At 35.0% G+C, this 26,809-nt stretch overlaps 1 protein-coding gene and 1 non-coding gene across 2 annotated transcripts in view; both read right to left on the minus strand.

The window, feature by feature from the left end:
* TLL1 (tolloid like 1) overlaps positions 1 to 26,809 on the minus strand; it is a 137,913-nt gene that overhangs the window by 9,981 nt on the left and 101,123 nt on the right. Inside the window, exons 16-19 of the mRNA XM_042984746.1 lie at positions 24,645 to 24,825; positions 14,891 to 15,016; positions 12,633 to 12,760; positions 980 to 1,193 (exon numbers count right to left, since the gene is read on the minus strand). Coding sequence (XP_042840680.1) covers positions 980 to 1,193; positions 12,633 to 12,760; positions 14,891 to 15,016; positions 24,645 to 24,825 — 649 coding nt within the window. The remainder of the gene's footprint in view (positions 1 to 979; positions 1,194 to 12,632; positions 12,761 to 14,890; positions 15,017 to 24,644; positions 24,826 to 26,809) is intronic.
* LOC122238266 lies at positions 1,994 to 2,141 on the minus strand. Its single transcript, XR_006217211.1, has one exon. It is a non-coding gene; the product is annotated as a small nucleolar RNA SNORA62/SNORA6 family (small nucleolar RNA).

Raw genomic sequence — 26,809 nt, forward strand, 5'->3', positions numbered from 1 at the left:
AATATAAATCTAATGCTCATAACAAAATGTATTAAACTGGAAAGTAATATTGGATAATGGAATAATTAAAATTCTGATTTCTCACATAAAATTAAAAAAATTCAAACAAAAAATCAGGAAACCATGATGAAAATTACTACACTCAAAATGTTTCCTGGTAAAATATGTATACTATTTCTAGTGCATTTTACACCAAGATGGATTTCTACCAGGCGGTGTCTAAACGGTTTATGCATCATGAGTGCCACTAGGTGGCACTATAAGCTAAATGACTTTAGGAAACTACAATCAACTGATTTTTTATTTTTAACTGAATGAAAAAAAAAGGACATTTCCTAGACATTTATGAAATATATTATTAGGCTGGCTCCAAGTTATAAAAAATGTTATTCTACATTTTGCCTAAAATTTTCCATATTTTTCTAAATTATATTTTATTTCTTGAAGATTTTCATTACAAAGTCAAATTAGGGATTAGGATTAGGAAAAAGATTGTGTTCCATACCAAATAAAGGGAAAAACAAATGAGGCTCTGTAAAACAGAGAGATAAATCTCAAAACTGAGACTTATAAAAATATATTAATTCAAAATCTAGGTAACCAGGTAGGATGTTAGAGAAAACATAATTCTTGAATACTAAGATACAGATTTTTAACTGTTAAACAGAACATATAAATCAAACTGCCAAAGTGAATATGGAACATATTATACAAATATTTAGAGATAATTCTACCTGGTCATACTGCATTGAACATGAATGAGATCAAATTACTGCATTTCCTTTTAATGTTCAACAACTACAAAGACATATAGGTAGGATGCAACATTGCTCTCAAATATTTTACAAAATGCTCCAGTGAGATTTCTTCTACTGTCCTCAGAGATTCGTTAATGTTCCTGTTATAGGATCCACTGCATTCATTCCCGGAAGAGAAACCTAGATCTTAGGAAAGAGAAACATGGCCCTGATTTGCTGACCTGTAGAATGTGTGGCTTGAAAGCCTTTTCTTTGAACAGATGCATCAGAAATAAACCGAACAAACATTTTATTTCCGGTGGCCACAAGGGGCTCTGGTATCTTGCTGCCACATAGTCGTCCAAGAATTGGTGATTTTTCTGTTTCTCCATCAAATACTTCCAAGTGATCATAAGCACACTCTTGATGCTGCTCAATCTCAAACTCACTAAAGGCCTAGTTAAAAAAAAAAAGAAAAAGAAAGAAGAAGAAGAAAGGAAAAGAAAAATAAAAAATCACATATCACTCAAAATGGGTTCTTTCCTTTGGAGCAGAAATACAGATCAATAAAACATGCTCAGGACATATAAATAAAGAAATCCATGTGGAGCATTACTGAAAGAGAGTGAAATCAACAGAATGTAAAATCTCTGCAAAAACATAAAGAGGAAAAGAATGCAATAACTCCGGGTGAAATTCTACTATTCAACTATTTCAACTAAATCTACTATGACAATCTACTCCAAAATATAGACAAATTGTAATCACAAAGTGACATTTTATTCTGAATATAATTCTAAGTTTACACTGAATGCATCAGAAAACAAAAATTGAATTTTAACATTTTTAAATTTTTTTAAAAAGTTGAATCCTCTGGTTTTGATGATCATAAACTATTGAACATCATATACTACCTTGGATGTACTTTGTGTGCAAGTACCTTGGGACACTTAAGCAGAAAACCTCTTACAGTTATTGTTATATCTTCACAAAAATTAAGCACAGTAGATCTTAATAGGATAACTAAAAGGGAATTTTCACTATATACTTCTTTATTTAGATCCTACAAACCCATATTATTAGAGAGTCCTAATATGATTTTAGGCTACATTATTGTTAATTTACTTTTAAGATAGATGGTATACTTATTTTAATATTTAGAGTCTTGCCAAGTTTAGTATGCCTTTAAAAATTATTTTAAGTTTCCTGCGTAGTAATTTTTATGTATGAGTCTGAGCAATTTATTATTTTTTTATACTTGTAGCAAGAATTACTATCAAACTCCACTCACTGGGCCAGAAACCAGTGTTAACGAAAGACTCGCCCTCATGTAGCACACTACCTACACTTGTGAGTTCATCAGCCAGCCAGCGGCCTCACTTCCATGCTTTAACAAAGTACAGAAGCAAATTCTTAAAATGAAAATTCATTAAATGTATAACACATATTAAACATCACAAAGGAACGTGTAATCGAGACAGACTGAAAATAGTAATATCCAAACTATTAATAATTCCAGGAATTCTAGGTTATTTGCCATCGCCAATTAAGGCTTTTTCCTTTCCCTGAAAAAACCATCATGCCTTCAAGAAATAAACTATAGCTTCCACTAAAGTCTATAGAGCAAAGCTAAAACAAAATAATAAGGAAAACAACACCAAAGAAAGAGAGCATGTACTCAAAAAATTCACTAATGTTGCTGTGGTCTCTGCAGCTTAAAATATTTGCACAAAACTTTTTACAGACACGTTTTTGATGCAATATGGTGAAACTGTCACAATTCTAAGTTTAATCAAAACCATCAGTTTTGTAATTTTGAAAGAAAAAATCGACTAAGAATTAAGAATGGTTTTCCTTTGGTGCTGACCACAGTTATCTATCCCTTAACGCATTGCCGTCTACTATCACTGACTTTGGAGGAGTAAGGGAAGAAACGAAAGAAGCAATTTATATTAATTAGGGAGGAGGAGAAAGCAATGGAAGCTACTTAAAAGAAGAAACAAAAGAAAAGAAAGAGGTCTGATCTCTGCTGTTGTATATTCCGCCGCATCCTACTTAAAAGTATAAATTAAAATGTTATAACCAACGAGCCTCAGAGAGTCATTATGTATTATAATTATAATGGGTAAAAAGGATTGTTCGCTGCATTCTACCAAGACACTGGATAGTGTGAAAAAGATTAAATACAGCACAAAGAGTCTTACTGGAAACAAACCAACAAAAAGCAGTGCAGAAAGATACAGTGAACAAGGAGACTTTAGCAGAGTGTATTTATCATGAAGTACAACATTCAAAGCAGGGTGATCACTGACGTTTTCCCCTTATTTAGCTCTGCAATCCAGTGGCAGAGAATGGACTAGAGCAGACGCAGTGTATGAGTGATATAGAAGACTCTGAATGGATGGTCGGCTGGACGTCCATTTGTTTACCTGTCTACCGATTCCATGTTTATGGCCAACCCCACAGACGGAAATGCTGTAAAAGGAGAAGGCCACCCCTTCAGGTTTTCTGCATCTCATGAGACGGTATTCAGTCAGCTCCTAGGACTTTTGTGACATATACACAGTCTCAGTATCAGTTTGTGACTGTTAAGAAACCAACAGGAGAAAATTGGCTTATCCTCACTTAGAATTTCTGCGGATTAAATATGAAACCAAGCTTCTGAATTATAAGACCAGGGTTATTTCAAGAAAAAACAACAACAACAACACTGTTTCAGGAAAATGACATCTGAAAACCATTGCATGTTGAATAACTATCTCTTTTGAATGTGATTTAGAGTCATTCATCTAAAAAGACCAGAAAAACTTACTGTGAAGAAGTGAAAATTGTAAGAACGATGGGGGGTGGGGATGGGGGTGGGGGTGGGGTGATGGCATTCTAAAGCATATCCTGTAAGTAAAAGTTAAAATGGGATCAGAATTTACAGACCACACATGTTCAGTCCATTGAAAAGTAAGTGAATGAGATAACTAAGTGACTATTTCACTCCCTAATGAAATGCAGGATGTCTGGAGTGAATCATAACATCTGTTTTACAGAACAGAGCAACACCACACAGAGTGGCAGTGCGCTTGTGGGCTGGGGGCATACTGACACCTGGTTTGGAGCCAACTGGCTCCCGCTTTTTATCAAATTACTAATGGAATCGGACTGACTCTGGAAGAGTCAAATTAGGCAAAAGTTTTGCAGCTGACATATTCCCAAGTGATGCAAACAATTCTCCTTCATTAAGGTCTTAGTGACTGTTCCTCCTGGAATTGGTAGCAGCTTGTTAGTTCATCTGCAAAGATTGGGTGGTCCTTTTCCAGAAGTCAGTCTAACCCCAATGCTTCCACACAAGCAAAAGCGTGACCAATTCACATGCCGAGATCTCATAAATCTGGCGCTTAATATCATAGAGATATTCACATTAGAGACCTCCATATGTAGTGACATTGCCTCAATAAAAAACATTTCTAGGCCATAGAAAGGTATTACAGGGGTCCATGGGACACTGGGAAAACCTCAAAAAATATTTTTGTAGAATTCCTAAAGATACAGTGAGACACAGTTTATTACTTTCTTTTATGATGCGTCCTGAGCCATGAATATCTATATCTAAATAATGCAGAATACGGAGATTTCTAGCCACTAGGAATCAATGTCACAGAATTGCTTCCCTCGCACCCCCGAAGACACTTAGAATCCCCAAACATCCTTCAACTACACAATGGTAACAGGACAGCTAAGCAAAGCTGATGTATGGAGTGGTAAGAAAGTCTGATTTCTGCTGAAACACTGCCCTCTTTTTTGGTACTTTAAAATATTTTTCTTAGGTGTTTACACTAAAACTTTATAGGCATTTTAGTATTCGAACATTTAAACCTTACTCATTCCATGATTATATTTCTATGATTTTAAGGTTACTAATCTAAGTTTAAAAAAACAAAACAAAACAAAAGAAAAAAGAGCAAATAACCATGAGCTCTCATCAGAAATACTAATGGATTTCCCACAAGGCAAACCAAGAGCTTAAGGAGTCTCATTCAAAAGAAATAAAATTGAATTCTCATTTTGGGCTGTGGAAAGAATAACTATGTGTTTCTGGAACTCCCAAGCAAGCCTAATCTACCTAGCTGGCCCCCCGCCAGGCTTCCATATGCAGCCTCACATGAACATCTGTAGAGGTACTTTGATTGAAAATACAGGCGGTGGCTAAAGGGTAAAGTCATCCTGAGTTGCCATATATATTCATAAAGGACAAGAAAATAAAATGATAGCATTCAATGCAAAAATACAATTTAGCCAGCGTGACCATTAAAAGTGAGTGAATGAAAGACGCTGATGCAATCTGAGCAGCTGTGAGATAAGATTTAGCACTCCCTGGGCCCAGCCATCCTTCGTCTTTTCCTGTCTTCGGTAAGAACTGTCAGTTGGTTTCCCACAAGATACTGGAAGGAGTAAAGGCCACTGGGAAAAATGGCAGCATGGAATACAGACCCTAGCCTTCTGATTCAAATGACCTTTTCTCCCCCATGAGTCCTCTATAGCTGTGGTCAATACACTTTCTGTGAATTTATAGTGGAGAATTATGTAACATTTGTAGGTGCTTTTGTTTTCTAAATATCCCATATCTAAAGCTATAAATTGCAACTATATAACTTCACAAAACTCCAGGATAGGATAAATCAAATAAACACGACATGAGCACATATTGCTATATGCTCCTATGCCTGGAATTTTGTTTCTGTTTTGTTGGTTTGTTTTTGTTTTATTTTCTATTTAATGTGGAGCAATTCAAACCTTAAAAAAGTACCAAAAATGTAATGATGAGTCTCCAGAATCAAGACAGGAGGAAACCAGGAGTAAAATAGATCCTTGTCTTATTCATTCAGAACTTGATTTCTTTTCTAATAAGAAGACATTTTCCCCCCAACTACCTTTTAATCAAGGTTTCTTTCTATTGTAAAGCTATTATCACATAGTCAGCATCTCCTAGTTAAACACACACACAAACACAGAGAAAGCAAATGTATTAGTTTCCTATTGTTGCTGTAGCAAATTACCGTAAATTTAGTGGCTTAGATGACACATATTCACTCCCTGTCAGCTATGAAGGTTAGAAGTCTAAAATGGGTGAGCAGCACCAGACCTTCCAGAGGAAGGTGATGATCTGTTTCCTTGCATTTTGCCCATCTTCTGGAGGCCGCTCTCATTGCTCGGCTCATATCCCTTTCCTCCATCTTCAAAACGAACAGTATAGCATCTCCTCTCTGATCTCCTGCTCCTGTCTTGTAAGCACCCTTGTGATTACATCAAGCCCACCCAGATGATCTAGGATAATCTCTCCATTTCAAGATCTTTAATTTAACCACAGCTCCTTTTGCCACATAAGGTAACACGTGCACAGGTTCTGGGGATTAGGACATGGGCATCTTTGGGGGATGAGGAACATTATTCCGTCTACCACAGAAATTAAGAGCTAAATATTTCCACCCTCTGTGATTTCAGGGAAAATAATCACAAACAATTATGGACTTCATGATTTCAAACCCTTTTACCCTGACCTTCTTAACAAACTAGGTAAATTCTGCCTGGCAAATCTAGTTTTCAGGCTGTTTTTGTAATTAAACAGTTACTGAAACACAACCACGTCCATTCATTTGTGTACTGTCTGTGGATGCTTTCACACCAAAGCAGCGGATTAAAATTGTTGCAACACAGACTACACAGTCTACAAAGTCCATATTATTTCCTATCGGCTCTTTAAAGAAAAAGTTTTCTGACAAATAATTATTAGCTGTATTTTTAATTGTTGGTACTGAATTTCAACTTCATAAGGCTACACAAAAACTTGATCTTGGTTGAATTACCCAATAAAATGGTATATAATTTTTATTATTGATCATTGTCATAATTATAATTGCTATTTGGATATCATATATCAGTGTTTATTGGCTTTTACAGGGCACTATGCCAAATACTTAATATACAAGTTCATTTGATACACTTACAACATTCCTAAGTATTATCTCCAATTTCCTATCTAGAAATGGAGACTAAATGGATGAGTATCTTTCTCAAGTATCATCTCAAGATGGCTAGTAAGTAGAAACCTCACGTTTAGACACAAGTCACTTTAAATTCAAAATATATATGGTCCTAACCTCTTTTTATTTCTCTGTTGTATGTTCATTTTACTTCATCATTGTAACTTTGTCTTATTAACATTTCCCATTGAAATTAGTATATATGCACACATATGTAGCAATTATGGATCTTTTTTCTCTCTGATGCAGGATGCTAAAATAAATAAGACAAAATAAAATACAAGGTACAGAAAGAATCTCGGGCTTGAAGGTCCTTAGACCCCTGCCAGCTTTACACACTTGCCAACCCCCCTAAACTGCATCCTTCTCCACAAGAGTCATTTGTGAGCCCAACGTGAGATAATATGCATGATACCACTTTGAAACCATTAGGCATTATACTGACATTAGTTCTCAGTGCTCTTTAGTCCAAGCATGATTTTGTGAGGCGCAAGAAGTACCCTGTGAAGCTACATTTTATTACCTGGAGGGCACTCTTACGAATAGGCAAATTTGAGGACATTTATGTTTTTATTTGTGGAATTTCGTATGAGAGAGTGCCTATGTTACAACGTTTTAAATTTTTTTTTTCAACGTTTTTTATTTATTTTTGGGACAGAGAGAGACAGAGCATGAACGGGGGAGGGGCAGAGAGAGAGGGAGACACAGAATCGGAAACAGGCTCCAGGCTCCGAGCCATCAGCCCAGAGCCTGACGCGGGGCTCGAACTCACGGACCGCGAGATCGTGACCTGGCTGAAGTCGGACGCTTAACCCACTGCGCCACCCAGGCGCCCCAACGTTTTAAAACACACTATCAGGCTCTCAGGATCCCAGCTCTCCAGCTTACTACATTTACACGAAGACAGTATTTCAGGGTTTTCTAAAGATCAGAGCAGGTATCAAAAAAAGCATATGAAAGAATGTACAAAAGTATCGTTAAGAACTGGCGTAATCATCCATAAACACAACTCTACTTAATTTTTATATTTCGTTTTAGAATAGTCAATTCATGATTTAAGGACAAAAATTATGAGTATGTTCATTATGTACTATAGACATAATTTAGGCTGTTATTGTATTAAAATTGTTGCATTATATTATTGAACAGTATTTACTGTGTCATTTTTAAAAAAATCACCTTTAGGGGCACCTGGGTGGCTCAGTCGGTTGGGCGACCGACTTCAGCTCATGTCATGATCTCACAGCTGGTGAGTTCAAGCCCCTCATTGGGCTCTGTGCTGACAGACCCTGGAGCCTCCTTAGGATTCTGTGTCTCCCTCTCTCTCTGCCCTTTGCTTGCACTCTCTCACTCTCTTTCTCTCTCAAAAATAAATAAATATTAAAAAATATTTTTAAAACATTTGCCTTTTTAAATTTTTTCTTGTTTTTTTTAACGTTTATTTTATTGTGTTTTGTTGTTTTGTTTTTTGAGAGACAGAGAGAGAGTGAGCAGGGAGGGGCAGAGAGAGATAGAAAGAGAAAGAGAAAGACACACACACACACACACACACACACACACACACAGAATCTGAAGCAGGCTCCAGAGTCTGAGCTGTCAGCACAGGCCCTATGGGGGGCTCAAACTCACAAACCGTGAGGTCATGACCTGAGCCAAAGTTGGATGCTTAACCAACTGAATCACCCAGGTGCGCCCCCCCCCCTCAAAAAAATCGCCTTTGAAGATTTCCTGTTTGTGTATCAGGTGGTATATATTACAATCGAATAGTATTCTGGCTACACATTCTGGACTTTACAGAGTAAATCTGTCAGGAGAGTACAGATCATCAAGCACAGGAGAGTGCTTGTTTTAAGCCATGAGGCTTTGGGTTAATTTGTTACAAAGCAATAGATAACTAAAACAGTACATAAAATAGTTGCATTAAAATGCCAAAAGCTTTACATTTCTGCATATATGTAATAAACTGACCACTCCTTATATATAGCTCAGCCCTCATATTATTGTACAGTAATATACATTAGATAGGGATTATCACAATATGAACCAAAAGAATATATTCATGATAAGTAAATATTATGCACAAGAATGCTCATATCTCTCAAAGGGCGTTGGATTTTATTATTCGTTTTACTCCATCATTCCAACACTGTCTAAATAGGCTTGATATTTGTAGTCTTATATATAAACCAAATCAACTAAAATATGTTTATCTCAAACACAGAGAAAGGTTGGTTTTACCCACAAACGATTACTTGCATGTCAGCCAACATAACAGTATCAAGTTAAAGGAATATTTGTGCTAGAAAGAACAGCAGGTCTCTTAAAATTCACAAATATGGTAGCTTTCTTTATATCTCATGAAATTGTATTTAGGAATAATTTCCTTTGCTTCTCTATGAATACGTGAAATATTTAGAAATGTTATTTTTCCATGCAGCCTAAGTAAAGAAGGGTAACAATATATGAATTGTAAAGAAAGCTTCAAGATGCACCGAAGAGAGATCAAATGTTTTCCTTACTTTTTCTCTTTGCCTTAGCCCATAATAAAGAGACTAGCTTGTAGCTAAGTATCTATCAGCAGTTCTTGGCCTAAGGGCATTAAAAGATTTAATAATTTTTCAAGTTTCCTTAGAATCCATTTTCCAAATTCAGTTTGGGTTTCAGTTCTTCCATGAAAATTAAGAATTTCAAAGGAACCAGGCAAAATGTATTTATCTGGAACAATGTATCTTTTTGATAAAAATCTCCTATATAATAAATGTCTAACCATACAGGAAAGTGACTGAATGATGTGATGTGGAATTATAAACAGTGTGGGCCAAATGTCCATTGGTTGCTACCTGCTACAGATGGTGATTTTGGTTTTAAAGTAGATTAGTTAGTAGTTTTATAACAAGTAGGGAAACAGTGACAGTAAACATAAGCAATAATGTTGAAATAGTAAGAATTAAAAACTACAGAACTGAAATATCACTTGAAGTTGGTAGCTAATGTTATGACACACTTTCTAGTGATTCCAGCTCTTAGAGTGTATTGAGAGTTAGGTTTTGTATGAACACCATTAATAGGATAAGGGAATTGGAATTAGTATTATGTTTCAACGCAGAAACTTTGGGGTGTCAGTAATGTGTGTTTAACAAGCTGTCCCGGTAATTCTGATGAATGCTAATATCTGAGAAAGCCTGGCTTTAGACCATAACTATACCACAAAGATCACAAAGTCAAATGCAATCAACATTTGCCTAGAGCTTCTGTTTTCTTTCTGGGAAATTCCTTCTTAGGATACGAGCAGGCATGACTATTATTGACAAACATGCTTTATGTTCTGACCCTCAAGTGGAATATTTGCATGAAAATTAAAGCTTGCAATTTGTGAAGGAATATACTGTCCTAGAATTGGAAGGGGTGTTCAATAAGCTGAAAGGTATATAACTAAGAAAGAATAAAATACTGTCGTGTTTAAAATTGGGGTAGATCAAGAGTTCTATTTCCTCTTGGATATAGATAGCTGGAACTAGTGTTGCTTCTACCCTAACAACAAGAAAAACCCGTGTCAACTTTAAAGATCACTTTGCTGAATACATCAAAGAGCTGATGTCATTAGTCAACCAAGTAATATGCAGTCCACTGAATCTCAGCCTCCTCCAAGGAGAGAGGAGACACAAACACCTGTTCACCAGTGGCGGACCCTGAAAGGAAGAGATGCTGGGTGCCATATAACTAGGTAAGAAGTCTTTGCAATAAACTGGTAGAGGTCAGGTGTGGACTAGGGGAAAAGTCCAGGGCCCCTGGGAGCTGTAGACATAGGGGAGTTTGCACCAACTTGCAGTCTCTTCTCCATGGACCTCAATCTCCTGCTCATGAGAGAAATTGTGGACACAGCAGGAGAAGGCTAAGTGCTTTCCTCAGTGTTGCAGGCTTGGAGGAGGAAAGCGGTCACTGCCATGAGCAAAAACATGACGCCCAGAGGCAGCCTTTCTCTGAAAAACAAACTGTAAACCTCTGGGAAAGGGAAAGAAAACCGTCACCACCAGGGCAAGGACAAAGACTCACGGAAGCCAGGGGAAAGGTAAAACAACAATGACAATGACAGAAAAAAAAAAAAAAAAAAAAAACCACAACACAACGAGCCACTTTTTCCCCTGGGGAACTGCTGGTCACAGGTTCTTAAGGCAGCAACAATAGAGACTTGCTACCACTATAGAAGGTCTTCTCTCATGGAAGACCAACCAGAGATAGAAGATGGAGTTTGGTCACCACAGAGAGAAGAGGCAGGACTGCTGAGGAAGGCCATTTCCAAGACCTCAACAATCGGGGCCTGTTTAAGGTGCAAGCTGTACTAAGACAACGGAGAACCCCTTGCCTTCCCCACCGGAGCAGCGAATACCAAGTAACAAGAAACTGGGGGAAGGAAAAGTATGGAGAGAGAAATAAGTCATGGTGGAGATGAACAGGGAAGCTAAAGTAGCAGTATTGCAAAATGCCTCTGAAATCCCAGCCTCCAATCTAAGAAAAAGGTATTCAAGGCCAATGTCGCATTGAAGGTGATAGTAGGAACTAGAAAACCCACACTCAGCTTTACTGACTAGATTCCTCAACACCAGTCCCTGCTGTACCCACACATGTGCTAACAGCCTCCAGAAGAGGTGTGTCTACTTCCAGACATAAAGTCTCTACTGTTATCCACATAATGTCTGGTATTTAATAAAAATTATATGACAAACAAAAAGGCAAGAAAAACAAACCAAAAAAAAAAAAAATCGCACCACTAAGAGAGAAAATAACCAACAGAACAGACTGAGACATGACCCCTATGTTTAAACTATGAAATGGAATTTAAAGTAACTATGATTAATACGCAAAAGATTCTAGTAAAACTGCAGACAACATACAAACAGTTGGGAAATTTCAGCAAAGAGATGGTGCTATGGACTGAATTGTGTTCTCCCCAAATCCATACATTCAATCCCTAGTTCACAGTGTGGATGTATTTGGGGATAAGGCTTTTAGGGAGGTAATCAAAATTAAATGAGGTCATACAGGTGATGCCCTAGTCCCATAAGGCTAGTGTCCTTGTAAGAAGATAAGAAGGCACCACAGCTTACTGTGTCTGTGCATACACAGAATAAAGTCTACCATAAACTGAGTGGCTAAAACACACAAAAAATACTGTCTTATAGTTCTGGAGGCTAGAATTTCAAGATCAAGGTGCTATCAGGTTTGGTCATGCCTCTTCTCCTGGCTTGTAGGTGGCCACTTCATTGCTCTACCCTTACATGGCCTTTATTCTGTGTATGCACAGACACAGTAAGCTGTGGTGTCTCCTTAGGGAGAGGAAGTCTAAGGATATCAGTATCCATCTAAAAAAGGGCAACTACATTATGCAAAAATGACATTCCACAAGCCACAAGGCAAAATTAATTTTATAAAAAATACATATGCTTTGTTTATGAGGTATACAGAATGGGCACAGCCAGTGCTATGTTGGGTTTAGGCCGATAGTCATTTTATTTCTTTCTTGCTGAATTTCTGATGTGTTTTTGTCCATTTACTGTCCCCATTTGCAAATATCATTACCAATAACATGTTAGGAAATAGAGCCTACTGTTTTGCAGTAACGCTGATAATGCCTTTTAAAGCATCCAGGATAAGAACACCACATGAGAGCTACATGGCTGTCATTACTGTCACCTTGATCTAGGAAATCAGGGATTTATTTAGTGTAAGTAGGAAAGCATAAGAAAGTATTTTCCAGCGGCCCACTAATGCAATTCAATTAAATAAACATTCAACTTATCTCCGTGTGCTAGCCACAAAAGACACGGGCAGTCCACTTAATAGAAAGAAGGATGAGCTCACTTACTAATTTGATCCGATGGCCAGGAGTGGTACTGATTTCCCACGTGCATTCCTTCCTGCTTGGGTACTTGTCTGGCCAGTTTGGACTGGTGATGAAGCCACTTGGACTGTGGATCTTCTGTTCGCACTCAGCTGTGCCAACAAGGATAATATAAGTCAGTCTGGAAATCTAGCCCAGGGTTGGTTTAGCAAGAAAGTAGCCCATTTACCCACTATCCCACTGAAAGATTTTCCTCAGTACTAACTAATCACCATGCCAATCTCTGTTATCACAGGCATCTGCCTTGGCAAACATGTTGCTGAGCATAATCAGGCAATGTTTGTTTTCTTGCTCACATGAAATTGTTTACAATGAATCAGATAGATGCTTAAAAAAATGAACTATTTTAAACTGCTAGATCTGAAAGCTCAGATTTTAACAGAGCAACATATACTGACATCAAAGCTATCAACGCTTGGCATGTACAAAATATTTGAGTGCAATGCCACAAACGGGGTTCAGTGGACTACACCATTTTCAATTCATTTTTTTCCCATTGGCAGAAACATCATTTACAGCTAATTGGCATCATTAAACCATTTTATGGATCATGTATTTACATTTTCCCTCACCCTTAAAGTAAATACTTGATATCTAAATCATAGTTTTAGCTGCTAAACTAAATGAACCCTAATTTCATCAAAGTAAAATGAAGCGTTAAGGGGAAAAATAAGTAAACAGCTGCTAGTCATGGAAATAACTTTTAAACTAATTTCAAAGACTATTTCATTCATTTAATATGAAATTTCTTTTATGTTTTTCACAATAAAATAACCTTACCTTAAAAGAGACTACTCCACATTGTTTATATCAAACTTCAAAAACGTTTAATATCAAAAAAAATATTTAATATCCTCAGGCTGTGTCCATTCTCTGTAATTTACGAAGCAGCACCCTACCCATTCTAACTTAGACTGGGAGTTTTTTTTTGTTGTGTAGTAAGTTTCCTATGAAATCCTTTCTTGAAAATATTTAAAAATATTTAATTTTTAAAAATATTTAAAAATAAGCAGAGAAATAAGGTATCTAAATTATATTTGCTACTTGTGAGCCACAGGGTATATTCATACTTTGCAAAAGCTGTCTCTCTCTTTTTTTTTTTCTGAATTATCTTCCAATGCTGCGAAATAACTGGACTATTCCCCAGCCTGTTTATTCAACAAAACACTTTACTCAGTTACAAATAACAGTCTTCATGGGTTTATCTTCTCATATAGAAAGTGAAAAAAGGAAAAAAGAAATTCTTGTGTGCATATGATTCTGGGTAATATCATTAGCTCAATGAAAAAGCAGAAAAAATAACCCTGACATGTGACAATATTTGAAAGAAACTGAATGGAACAAGGGTCAGTTCAGGATATCCTGTACAATTCCAATGTTAATACAAAGACCTGCTATCTAACTGTGATTCTAGCCAGGGACGTACCAATCTGTATGTGCTAATAACTAAAGTTATAAAATCTGCCATGGTAATTCTTTCAAAATGGGCACAAATCCAATTTAAGTAGAAAATTCAGGAGAGACCCTCTAAGAATGAAATAAGAACTGAATAACTATTTCTTGTTTCCATCTAGCTCATACTGGTTGAGGAGATACAGATAATTGTTCTTATAAAATTAGAATATTTTAAGAGCTTAGGACCAAAAATGAATAGACTAATATTGTGCTATTAGATGTTTGTTTTTTTTTTTTTGGCCAAAATCATGACTTAAAACTTTAAATGGCACCATTTTCAAATGTCTTTCCTCTGGTAGGCATTTGAGTTTGATACTACTGGTATTTACAGTGCCATCGCTCATGTAGCATAGATGAGATATTTTGGGGAGGGAAATTAAACCAAATGCAAAACATTTAGCAGAAGTCAAGTTTAAATGTGGAGACTGTTACAGGGTCTGTTCTACGAGGACCTGGGGATAATGTGGTGCTTTTCTGGCTGCCAGATGGCATCACAGCCACTTCTGTATCTGTTTATACAAAGTTATTCGAATGCCACCCGTGTGTGAAGTGCAGAACTTTTGGGTATTATGAAGTTTCCATTAGTAGGCTTGGATATCTGAACACCGTACATGTTTTTTGTTTTTGTCTTTGTTTTTTTTTTTTGACATTTGAACAGTCAACAATGATATTACTCATTGATATGATTAACTCTACTTGGAAGCAGTGCTTTACCCAAACTGCATGAAATTCTGGATGTTGTCAAGAAAAGAACACTCCCTTCGTACCTTCCTTGCAGTCATGTTTATTTTCATGCAGCACAAATCCATTACGGCACTGACACATGTAGCTCCCCATTGTGTTGACACACTCATGTTGACAACCGCCATTATCCTTAGAGCATTCATCTTTGTCTGGTGAAAAGATAACCCCACACGTTAGTAAGTAGCTTTAAAAACAAAGGATATCAAAGGGCAGTCTTTTAGTGCAGTTAACACTGGCAAAGGGTAAACTAAGTCACAGCTTTCTTTGTTGCCAACATGAAAAAATAAATAAATAAATAAATAAATAAATAAATAAATAAATAAATAAGTAGAGTGTCTTAGTTTTACCCACTCCTTGTTTAGCTTGGAGCCTTATACCATGAATTGAGTGTCTAAGACTATTGGCTGTAGGATGACAACCTGTAGTCTTACACTCCGATGCTGGTGTAGGAGGTTTGAGTAGGAGAGAGGAAATGGATGGATCTTTCTCCAACTAATCTTAAACATTTATTGCCAATTTTTAAAAATAAATTTAAAATTGTGAGTGGTTTGAATAATTGCAAGAACTGGCATTTAAGTAGAGGGAAATTCTTCAATACGTTAGCCATGTTGTATAGACAGAGGCTAAACAAGGTTCCAAAACTTGTGTATAATCACTTTAAAAAAAAAAATCACTCAGCATACCTACTGCAGTTGATTTTTTTTGTTAACTTTGCTGTTATGGTTAGCACTAATGAATCTGGACACTTCATAACAGTCCAAGACAAAACAAAATAAAACAAAACAAAACAAAACAAAAGTATCATCAGATTATCCTAAAGAAGTAACTTAACTTATATATTTTAAGCAAATATACTCCAGTAGACCAGTTTATTAATAAGTAACACCCTGAAGAGGCTTTTAGTGTGCTAGAAGCAAAGGTTAGAATAGGAAATATGAGCTTTAAGAAATAGCCAACAAATTCACTACAGGGAAAAAAGCCAAACTAGATTAGCAGGCAGTCAATCCAGTGAGAGGCATCAGCCACCATACTATGTCACTCAGCTGTCATTCCATGGCTGGCTTGTCCATTAAAGTCAAAACTGGCAGATTGCTCCTGACACACACAGATGATGACACATCACTCAGACTTTCATCACTCCCACAGCATAGAGAACAAAAGGACACATGACAGTTATATCAGAGGTTGGCTAAATTCATAATTTCTACTGTCAACTGATTTTTCTAGTGAGAATTTGTGAGCTCATGGTGGCACCCAGATAGCTAAAGCTATTTTTGTATTTTTATCAAATCAATATTCACTCTATGGAAATGGGTTTAGGAAAAACTTTTTTTATCAAAGAATCTGATAGTAATTTTTAAGGATGCATCTATTTTTTTCACTTTTGGAGACTGATTACATGACATAGCACACACATGGGATACATTCATGTATTGGTAATATCAGAATACTCAAAATGCATACAGACAGTCCCAAAGTTTTAAGGAATATATAAGAATCAATATATCTGTGATCTATGTGCTATCTTTAATACCTCCCCTACACTTTTATTTATTTTACTTACTATGTAGCCTAAGAAAAAGAAAAAAGAGTAGAATACAGACAATTGTTCTCTAACAGTGCATCAACGTGTATAAGAAATCAGAAGTTAATATAGAATTAGCCTCCTAAAATTAATTTTAGAAACATTTAAAATCATTTCAAAGCCCCACTCTCTTAATTGTGTCAACAGGGAAAATTATGGTTTATGAGTTATGAATGACTTCTGCAAAACAGGGGGATGGCAAGCCATACTTCTTACCATGATGGCGTCAGCTAATTTTAACGTGACTTTCCAGAGACTCTTTAGTTAAGATGCTTCATTTGTATACACACATATGAGTGGATGTAGAAACTCACTTCATCTTTGTTAAATGGAAATAACCAAGTTAAAATTTCTGGTGCCGGCATTACTTACTCTGAAACAGACACGTATTTCCCATGAAAATGTTTAAATAATGAATGTCTGGTGTACTTAAAACAAAACTTGATAGAGTGAACTTTAGTTGTACTATATGTCAACCAGACACTTTTTTAAGTTTACTCATTTATTCAGAGAGGAAACGGGGTGGGGGGGCAGGCACAGGAGAGGGGGAAAGAGAGAGGAGGAGAGAATCTTAAGCAGGCTCCATGCCCAATGCAGAGCCCAATGTGGGGCTCAATCTCACGACTATGAGATCATGATCTGAGCCAAGATCAAGAGTTGGACACTTAACTGACTGAGCCTAGGTCAACCAGATTTCCGAGAGTTCTTTGGAAATCTAACAACTGCAAGCAAATTAGTTTAGAGAAAATGAGTTCCCATTTACAACTGACTGGTGAACAGATTAACTGCTCAGCGACAAACCCTATGATAGCAGGGACTGCTAGAATTATCTTTTTATCTGGAGCTGGTTTTAATTTAAAAATAAGTTTTTATTTGTAAATTTTAAAAATAATTTTTAGTGGAAAAATAAGAAGGAGGGGAAGAAGAGAAAGAGGACAAAGAAGATTTTATATGGTCATTATTGTCTAAGTACCCATCGTACTATTTTCCAGTTTCTTTGTTGATTGGTGTTTCCTGCCTTCATCTCCACATCTGATGTGCCAAATATAATCAATGTCACAGGAAAATTAAGAGTAATAAAAATACAATGTTAGAATATCTATACTATATATACACCATATAAATGTATATATAATATATACAATGTATATATTATATATACATTTATATATATTTATATATATACTATACATGCATTTCCATAGTATATATAGTATAGATATTTATATATGTACTATATATATCTATATATACAGATATATAGATATATATATACACACACTAGAGTTGAGCTAAAATTCAAAACTAGACTAATCAAAATCAAAACGGCAACTAAAAGCAGTAAAGTTATCATGCCCAGCAAAGTAGCATAGAAAACTGTGCCTCCATGTGTCAAATAATCAAATGAAAAGAGAAAATTTCAGTTAATATTGGAATACTTAAAATTATGCACACAATTTACACTGGAGAAACAAAGAAAGCTATTTATTTAAATTAATGTTGTTATCTAGGGAGTAGTGCATACAGTGTGCTTATTTTAAAAACAGTTGTTTCAATAGAAGTAAATAAACTCTTTAATTAAAGTGAATGTAATATCTGATTATCTGTTCATAAGAAATAGCATCATAAAAGACAAATTGCACAAATATATTCTGGACTTCTTATATATGGAAGTCATCAAACTAGAGATACAAACTATTAGCACACATGATTATATTTCACTTTCCTTTTCTCCTCCTAGGACACACAAAGTACAAATATGTTGAACAAGGAAAATCCAAAAGAGAGAAGGGAGGAGAATGGGGTTTTTAAATATTTCTCAGAATATCTGCATAATAAATTTAATAATTGAGAATTCTATCAACTTATTTGCAATTTTCCAGTAGTTCCATACTGTAGGCACAAAAATTTAAAAATAGTTTTTATTAGTGAGAGAAACAAATGTTTTGTTGAGTAGAAATAAAACATTTATTTTCTGCAGATGGAAATTAGCCTCCTTCTTTGGAATGGACGTATCTGCTTTCCATTCCTTCATGTTAGATAAAGGAAAGGTCCATTATTAGGAAAAAAGGAGGTGGCATTTTCCCATCAGAGGCCTTCAGAGTATCTCTGAGACTATCAGAAGCCATCAGTCTATGAATAATACATACTGGATGGAACTGAAGTGGTAACCTGTATCAAATTCTTGCAAGATTCAAAAATAAAAATTTTCTCTTTGCAGAAAGCTTCCTTGTCTGTAGGGGAAAAAAAAGTAAAGGGTCCATGCAAACAGAACAGAAACATATATGAGCAGACATACTCACACTAAATGACAAAAGATAAAACACAGGCCCATGCACACTCCCGCATAAACACATACACTCCCTTACATATGCGGACATATACACGGCACATTCTAGTTTTAACATCGAACTAACAGTAAGTGATCATCTTCAGAACAGCACTAATAAACTCATATTACACGCTCTGTTAACTAACCAGAACTTAAAAAAAATCTTGAGGAAACAATGGCACTAGTAAATTCTACTGAGAGGTATGACTAGGACAATTCGCTCTTTCCAAAACATGCAAATCTTTAAGTATCATTAATAATAAAAACTTGTCAAAATCATAGGAAAGTCTCAATTGTTTAATTATTTGAAATTAATCACATTAACATTTGAAGTTTTCTTAGAATAATATCGGGCTGAATTTCTAAAAATATCTACAAGCATTCCATTGGAGAGTTGGTGTACAGGAGGAACAAGGTATAGAACTAACTGTAGGAAACATTTAAAAAAAATTCCTTAAAAGAAAGGCGGGGGGCAGGGGAGGAGGTGGCGACTGGGTGGCTCAGTCAGTTAAGCATCCGACTTTGGTTCAGGTCATGATGTCACACAGTTCATGAGTTTGAGCCCCGCATCGGGCTCTGGGCTGACGGCTCAGAGCCTGGAGCCTGCTTCGGATTCTGTGTCTCCCTCTCTTTCTGCCCCTCCCCCACTCTCTGTCTCTCTCTGTCTCAAAAATAAATAAACATTTAAAAAAATTCCTTAAAGAAGTAACTGTATGCAGTGAAAGCTGGAGAAAATGAAGAGCATGTCTGCTGAAATCTCTTGAATTTAGAGGTAGAAAAGTCACACAGATTACTTTATGACTTCTACATCTGTCACAGACAAACTGGAAGTCAGGAAAGCTGGATTTTATTCCATTTCGGTCACTGAGCAAGTCACTGGGTCCATCAGTACTTGATCTGTGAGAGACTGCTCTTAAATGAACTTTATTCTCCAAATTCTCTAATACTTAACTCTAATTTAATTCTCACCAATACATCGTCACCTAAAGAAGAGAGAATGTTTAATTCTTATTGGCCAAATCATTTTTAACAGTCTTTTCAAATAATGAATGCTAAAATTAAATTTTTAAAAACCCATCAAGTTTGACAAATATTGCTGCTTTTGCAGGCATAAAATCCTACTAATATTTCTTTTAAGTTTAATCCATTTAAAAAAAATAACTTTCTTCTGAGAAGAATACAGTTAACTTTGCTTAACCACATAAAATAAGTAAACTATATCATGTATATCTGTGCAGATTTATGTACTTGTGTTCAAGTATAAAATCGCGCAAAATTAAGTGTGGTTTTACTATCATATGAAGTAAAGTATTACTGTTAACTGAAAAACAAACCTCATTCAGTTAAAAAAGATAACAGTAACATATTGTTTGACCAGATCATCTTTTAGGAAATGCTTATGCCATTTCTGATTTAGCTAAAAAACTGAAGAGGTACACAATTTTATATCATGAATTTGTCCTTATTTCCTTATTAGCTTTCCTATTACTTCATTATGTTGTTTTTAGAATATATTCTAAAATCAGTACAGTATAGGACACTTTGATTTTGGTGGTGGACCTTGTGGAGTTTCTGCTGTATAATATAGTAGTAACTCCTAAATGTTCAAGCTATAGCATTTTTCATGGCTAATGAAAGATTTTATTATGTTAATGTTAAGATTTTAAATCATAACTTATTGTGATGGTTTCTTATTTTCATCAACATGTAAGTGACAGAATTCTTTATTTTGCTAATAAGTTCTCTTAAAAGTCATTCTTCTGATTCCATTTCTTAGGTCTATAAAGTGCTTATTTAAAATGAGAAGCTATTGGCACCCCTGGGTGACTCAGTTGGTTAAGTGTCGACCCTTCATTTTGGCTTGGATCATGGTCTCAGTTTTGTGAGTGCTGACAACTCAGAGCTTGCTTAGGATTCTCTCTCTCCCTCTCTCTCTGCCTCTACCCTGCATGTGCTCTCTATCTCTCAAAATAAATAAACTTAAAAAAAAATGAAATGAGAAGCCGTGTACGAAAATAACTGGAATATCTACATGATTATTTTATTAAATATTTCTCTTTTGGAAATGATGCTATAAATATTTGATTTCACTGTACACATTTAAAATCTAAACATATTTTCTTGTCTTTTTATGCTTGATGTATCACTTAGCTGCAAGAAAGCTAGATTTTGAATAATTTTTGTTTCCAAATAATATGGAATCACCTACTATCAAATGTTGTTTCTTCTATTTATTGAATTACTTGGTAATTATTCCTAGTATAAGACTGTGGAAAAAATAGCTGAACATGTTATATTCTTCCCCATGTTTTCATAAACTTATAGTCACTTCTGAAATATTTAGAACACTGGTTACAAACAGAATCACTTAGGACTTCATATCTCTCAATTAACATATACAATACAGTAATAACACATTTATCCCATTGTCTATTTTAAGATAATACTATTAAAAAACTATAAAGTTAAAATTATAAAATTTAACTCAACTGAAAATACTTATATTAGGATTATTAACCTGTATTAGTATTGATGAAGTAATTAATGAAAGAGATGACTTTAAAAATGTCTTCACTCTCAAAGGTCAAAGTCTATTAGGTAAATGTTTGCAAATTTAGAAACATTTGGGGTAACAGTTAGAAATATGCTATGTGTTTTTCTTCTAAAGTTATTTTTGTATTTGATTTGAAAATTGAAAGAAATTGGACAAAAACTATAATGCACCGTCTTCCCACCTTAGCACAAACATTCTTGGTATTTTTATACAGCAACGTTCAGGTTTGTTCCCCTCCACATGCTTAGCTGTATGCATAGCGTGCAGATAGTTTGTACCTAGATTTCCATTAATGTTTTGTCACATACAACTTTATACACCACAGAATCTTTAAACCATCTCTATGGTGTGGAAAAGTCCACAAAGTGTATTTGATATAATTTATTTACCATTTTCTTCCTGTCACAAAATTAGGTTGTTTCTAATTTCTATCACTATCATAGTATATTGAAATCCTTCTTCCAGATTTTGAAATATCTCTTTATAAATATGTCTCAAGAATGAGATTTCTGAGACAACTGGAATAGTCACTGTAAATGACTCTTGATCCCTATGCTAAATTTCTTTCTAAAGAGTTTGTTACAATAAATCCAGTAATATGTTTTATCAAATACCCCAAGAGTAAATTTTAACAAACAAGCAAAAATCTTTCAATTTTGCTTGTGAAATATAATATCCCCATGGTTTACATGCCTACTTTCTAATAAATATAATGAATTATTTAACTTTGAACGCATAATTATATATTATTACATTTAAAGCATTATTAGATCTCTGAAATAACATTTTTAATGTGAATAGAGCATGTCTATTAAAATAGGTGATCTTCTGTAAATTATGACTTTGTAAGATGATCATGTTTAGGACATTAGGTAAACTACGAATGTGTTACCGTCTCTTGATAGCACCACAGCAGCTCTTTATTATAATATAATGTTTTTACCTCCCCTTTCCCTGAGCAAACATCGTCCCCACCAACCTAAACTCCCAGGAAATTAAATGTAAAATAGATTAATACTCATCTAGAACGACAGTATTTTAAATATGAATTTGACAAACGGCTGATATTTTTCAATGCATCACAAAGAAACAATGGAAATGTATAGTTAATGATAATTACCTTGGAGTTACAAATTATTAATCTAATAAAGAAGTGAAAAGTATATCTGTTGTTTTTCAAGTCACAGATACGTTGAGTGTAACACATAACGAAGGCTATTTGCAAAGGGCATGATGCGCTCTTAGACAAACCAGGACATGCTGGGGTTTAAATGCTTGTGGCACTGAGCCGTTTACTTAACTCCTCAGCTGTTTCTTCTGTCAGGTGACTATCATAGTGAGAATATTACATCCTTAGTTTGATTATTAAAGAGGTGATGCATGCCTGCAGAATAAATTCTCAAAATGGAAGCTATCCTATGAACACTCGGGGTTTAATTTCCCCCTCGAAATTCATTGTTCCATTTACTTCACTACCTACATTCCACCAAACAGTCTAGACTAGACTCAATGTTACCTAGTTGATTTATACTTTTTAAATATAGCACTGATAAATACCAAAAACAGACACAATTTCCTAAAATGATCTGCATCGGTGAATATGATTTACAGCAAATTAGTTGTTATGGGCTCAAGTACTCCCAAGGCACTCAGATAATTTTACAAAGCACAGCTACACAGACAGGAACAAAGACTATGTACTCGCATGTGCTGGAGAACATCATCTTCTCTATGTCCCCTTATATTTGTATCATAAGAATTAAAGTAGCATGCTGTATATTTCAACAGTATCGTTCTAAAGACACAAACAATCTGTCTTTACAATTTGAAAGTTTTTCCTGACCAATAATATCAGATAATGAGTTTTAAATATTCTGAGTAACTTTAAATTTAAGCATCCTTTGCCACCAGTATATGGAGAATGTATCTTTTAAAAAGGTAATTATTTAGTAAAATGTCGACTATGGTACAGTGAAAAGGATCCTGAATATTATTAATATTATGATACAATTTATTCACTTTATAATTTCCATTTTTAAAATAAATATTTTGGCGGTTCTAAAATAAGAACCCTTATCTCTAACCACTGAGTCACGTAAAATTTGTAAAACATGATATGCAGAAAATAGTAAAGTCTAAGAAAGCCTTGCTTTCATCAAATTAGGATATTAAAATGCTACTTTGAATAACATAAATCTTAAATGAAAGCCTGAGATGAATTTTTAAAAGGCAATTAAATCTGGGGGAAGAAAGGCAAGGTGAATAAGACAGCCAAGATCCGTTGTATTTTGAATGTACTTCTGTGTATGACGTGGACCTCAATGGAGTTTGTGAACCATTAACTTCAATTACACTGAAAACCCCAAACAAACCCCGGGCACTGTAAATCTCATTAATTTTAAACACATGGGGACTGGAATAAATGGACTTTGAATTAACTCAATCCAAATTACCTAATATTAAAACGTAATTGGAATTCAGTTGCTTTAAACTGCTTGCCAGTCTGAAAGGCAGAATAGATTGCTATACTAGGGTTTATTATAATTTTATCTACTTTTGAAGTTTCAGAATATTATCTTTATAAGTAAAGTATGATTCCAAAATTGGAAAAATAAAAGGAATTTTCACTGATATTTCTGCATATTTCCTTAAAGTTGAGGGATGTTCTAACAAATACAAGCTCTAGAAGAGGGAAATTTTACTATGAGTTGGTTAAACTAAATATTAAATTCCAAACAGAAGGGTCAACTGTTAAATATACCTGATAATCTCTTATTTTTAGTAAAATTATAATTTCAATATTTGTAGGTTTCATACTATAATCTTTTCTATAGTGGCAAGGCAAAGTATGATTTTAATATCAATTTAGCAATAAGAATGAAAATATAATAAAAGGAATAAGAAAAAGGTTGTTAAATAATAAGACCAAAAAATGTGTTGGTAAAATAGATCAGATATTCCAAAAACAAAGATAAACCATTTTGAAAAAGCCTGCCACTTTTTCAAAGTCTTGTATCATAATCCCCATCCATTTATAAAGTCACCGTATGAAAACACTGTAATAACTTTGTGTTATTTGTATTAGCCTTCATAAAATTTGATTAAGCGTTTAAGAGCTACATTTTATCAGGGCCCCAATTATTAATCTTCTATTTATAAGTAAAAAAAAAAATTGTTAAACCTACAATAAATGTGCATTCTATGTATGTCCCTCCAAGTTACATTTACAGAAAACTATGAAGAATAGATAATAATTTAAGCCAATCCACCTTGAAAGTCCACGATATACACATGGAATATTGATACCTGAGAAGAAATGTGCTTTGAAGCCCTTCTTGGACACAGTGTTGTCAGATCTGAATTCAATTCTCATATTGTTGAACTGAGATGTGATCACTTCAGGCACTTCGGCACCACAAAATTTGCCATGCAATTTAGACTCCGAGGAAAGGCCACTCCAAATCTCCACATAATCATATTTGCAAACCTAGAAAAAACAAAATTATTACAGACACCAGATTTTAAGAGTCTCATGCTTTACTGACTGAGCTAGCCAGGCACTGTATAGTCACAGATTTTAAAGTGTCAGAGGATTGACATTCATTTTTGAAAAGTCTACTATTTCTTTCTCTCTTTAGTCCTCTGGTAGTCAAATTGGAATTAACAAGTAAACAAACAAAAAAAAAATCAGAGAAAGAGTCCAAATATGAGGTATGGCATGAAAAATACTAGTGAATTTTGCTCTGAATACTTATTTGTATATACAAATGTGTGTTTGTTTACATGTATTTACAACATATTTTTTTTCCCAAAGAATAGAGTTTAGGAGAACTGAGATGAATATTTGTTGAGATAATGGTGCTGATGGTCACAAGAACATCCTTTGCGGCCTTAAAAAAAAAATTAAATGTTTAAATATTTTCACTAGGAACTGTGAAAGAACTTGTGCTGTCTTAGTTAACGCTGACAACAATTACATCGAATTGACCATTTAGGGACACCTGGGTGGCTCAGTAGGTTAAACATCCGACTCTTGGTTTTGGCTCAGGTCATGATCTCACATTTTGTGAGTTCGAGCCCCACATCGGGCTGTGTGCTGTCAGTGCAGAGCCTGTTTGGGATTCCGTCTCCCTCTCGCTCTGCCCTTCACTTGTTTGCTCCCAACCTCTCTCTCAAAATAAATACAGATAAACTTTAAAGAAGAAAAATTTTAAAAATCTAAAAAAATTGGTACATTTGAAGTCTATAAAACAACCATTAACAACAGAAACCTTCCTTTCTACCGTAAAGATAAGAAAACTGAGGTTCAGAAAATTTTAAATAAAATGTCCAAAATTATACTTATCATACATGGCAGTTTAGTGAAAACAGCACAGAGTTTGCCTTGGTCCAGTGCTGTCTCCCAGAAACACTGTGTCCTAATCGGAAGAGTACCCTTAGGAAATTTCAAAGAAGACACAGACACTGTGGTATACAAGAAAAAGGATACCTCGTCTTTCAAATTCATCAAACAAATTGATACTTCTTAACTTCTTTGAGTTGCTAGGCACTATAAAGTTACTCTGTAGCTATACCATACAATTGCAAACAAATAAAAACTCTATGTGGTCGAATGGAGAGGGGAATTTACACTAAAATAAAGTAGACTCATTCTGTTTTATATGTAACGCACTAACAACACCAAAGTGGAAGAAGCTACGTGAGTGCCAGGCATTCTTAAGCAATTTTATGGCTACTCTAACAGATGTTTCCATAATACACTTCTCCAAAGTTCCAAGAGAGCACATTCTAAAGAATATATCTTGCATGAATGACCTTATTACATAAATGTGTAATTAGCAAGGTTTAACAATGCATATGATTGAACCCTGGGGCATGATCTGTACTTTGCAATATGTCAACTCAAATTGAAGTTTCTTGTGATATTAATTAGGTGATAAATAAGCAAAAGGTTGTTAGGAAAAAATTAAAAGTTTACAACTTCAGCCTCTGTTTAGAGAGGGCTCTGCCACAGACTAGGAGAATGTTACCAAGGTTAAAGTTGTTTGACATCATCTTTCCTTTGGATATCAATATAATGAATACAACAATGGACTTTCAACTTTGTCCGATATTCTATAAGTCAAGTTTTTGCTCATGTCTTTATTTTAAGTAAGCAAGACATCAAACCACAAAAATACACAGAATTCTGTAACAGCCTTCCACATAGTAATATCATTATAAGTTTAAGAAACTTGGGATATCTTATCAAGTTTATAGAGGGTCCTTCCAGGAATAAAGAACACAGCACCCATGGGAAAAATGCTTTCAGAATACAGTGACCCATTTATTTAAAACCATGTATCCCCCCATCCTCTTGAATACAAACTTCTAGCCTTCCTAGTAACATCTATCAACTAATGAATCAAAAATGTTGTATCTGTCACAACTAATAGCTTCAGGGGAAACTGACAGAGTAGAAGTCATTCAAC

This window comes from Panthera tigris, chromosome B1, assembly GCF_018350195.1.
Source record: "Panthera tigris isolate Pti1 chromosome B1, P.tigris_Pti1_mat1.1, whole genome shotgun sequence".
NCBI classification, from domain to species: Eukaryota; Metazoa; Chordata; class Mammalia; order Carnivora; family Felidae; genus Panthera; species Panthera tigris.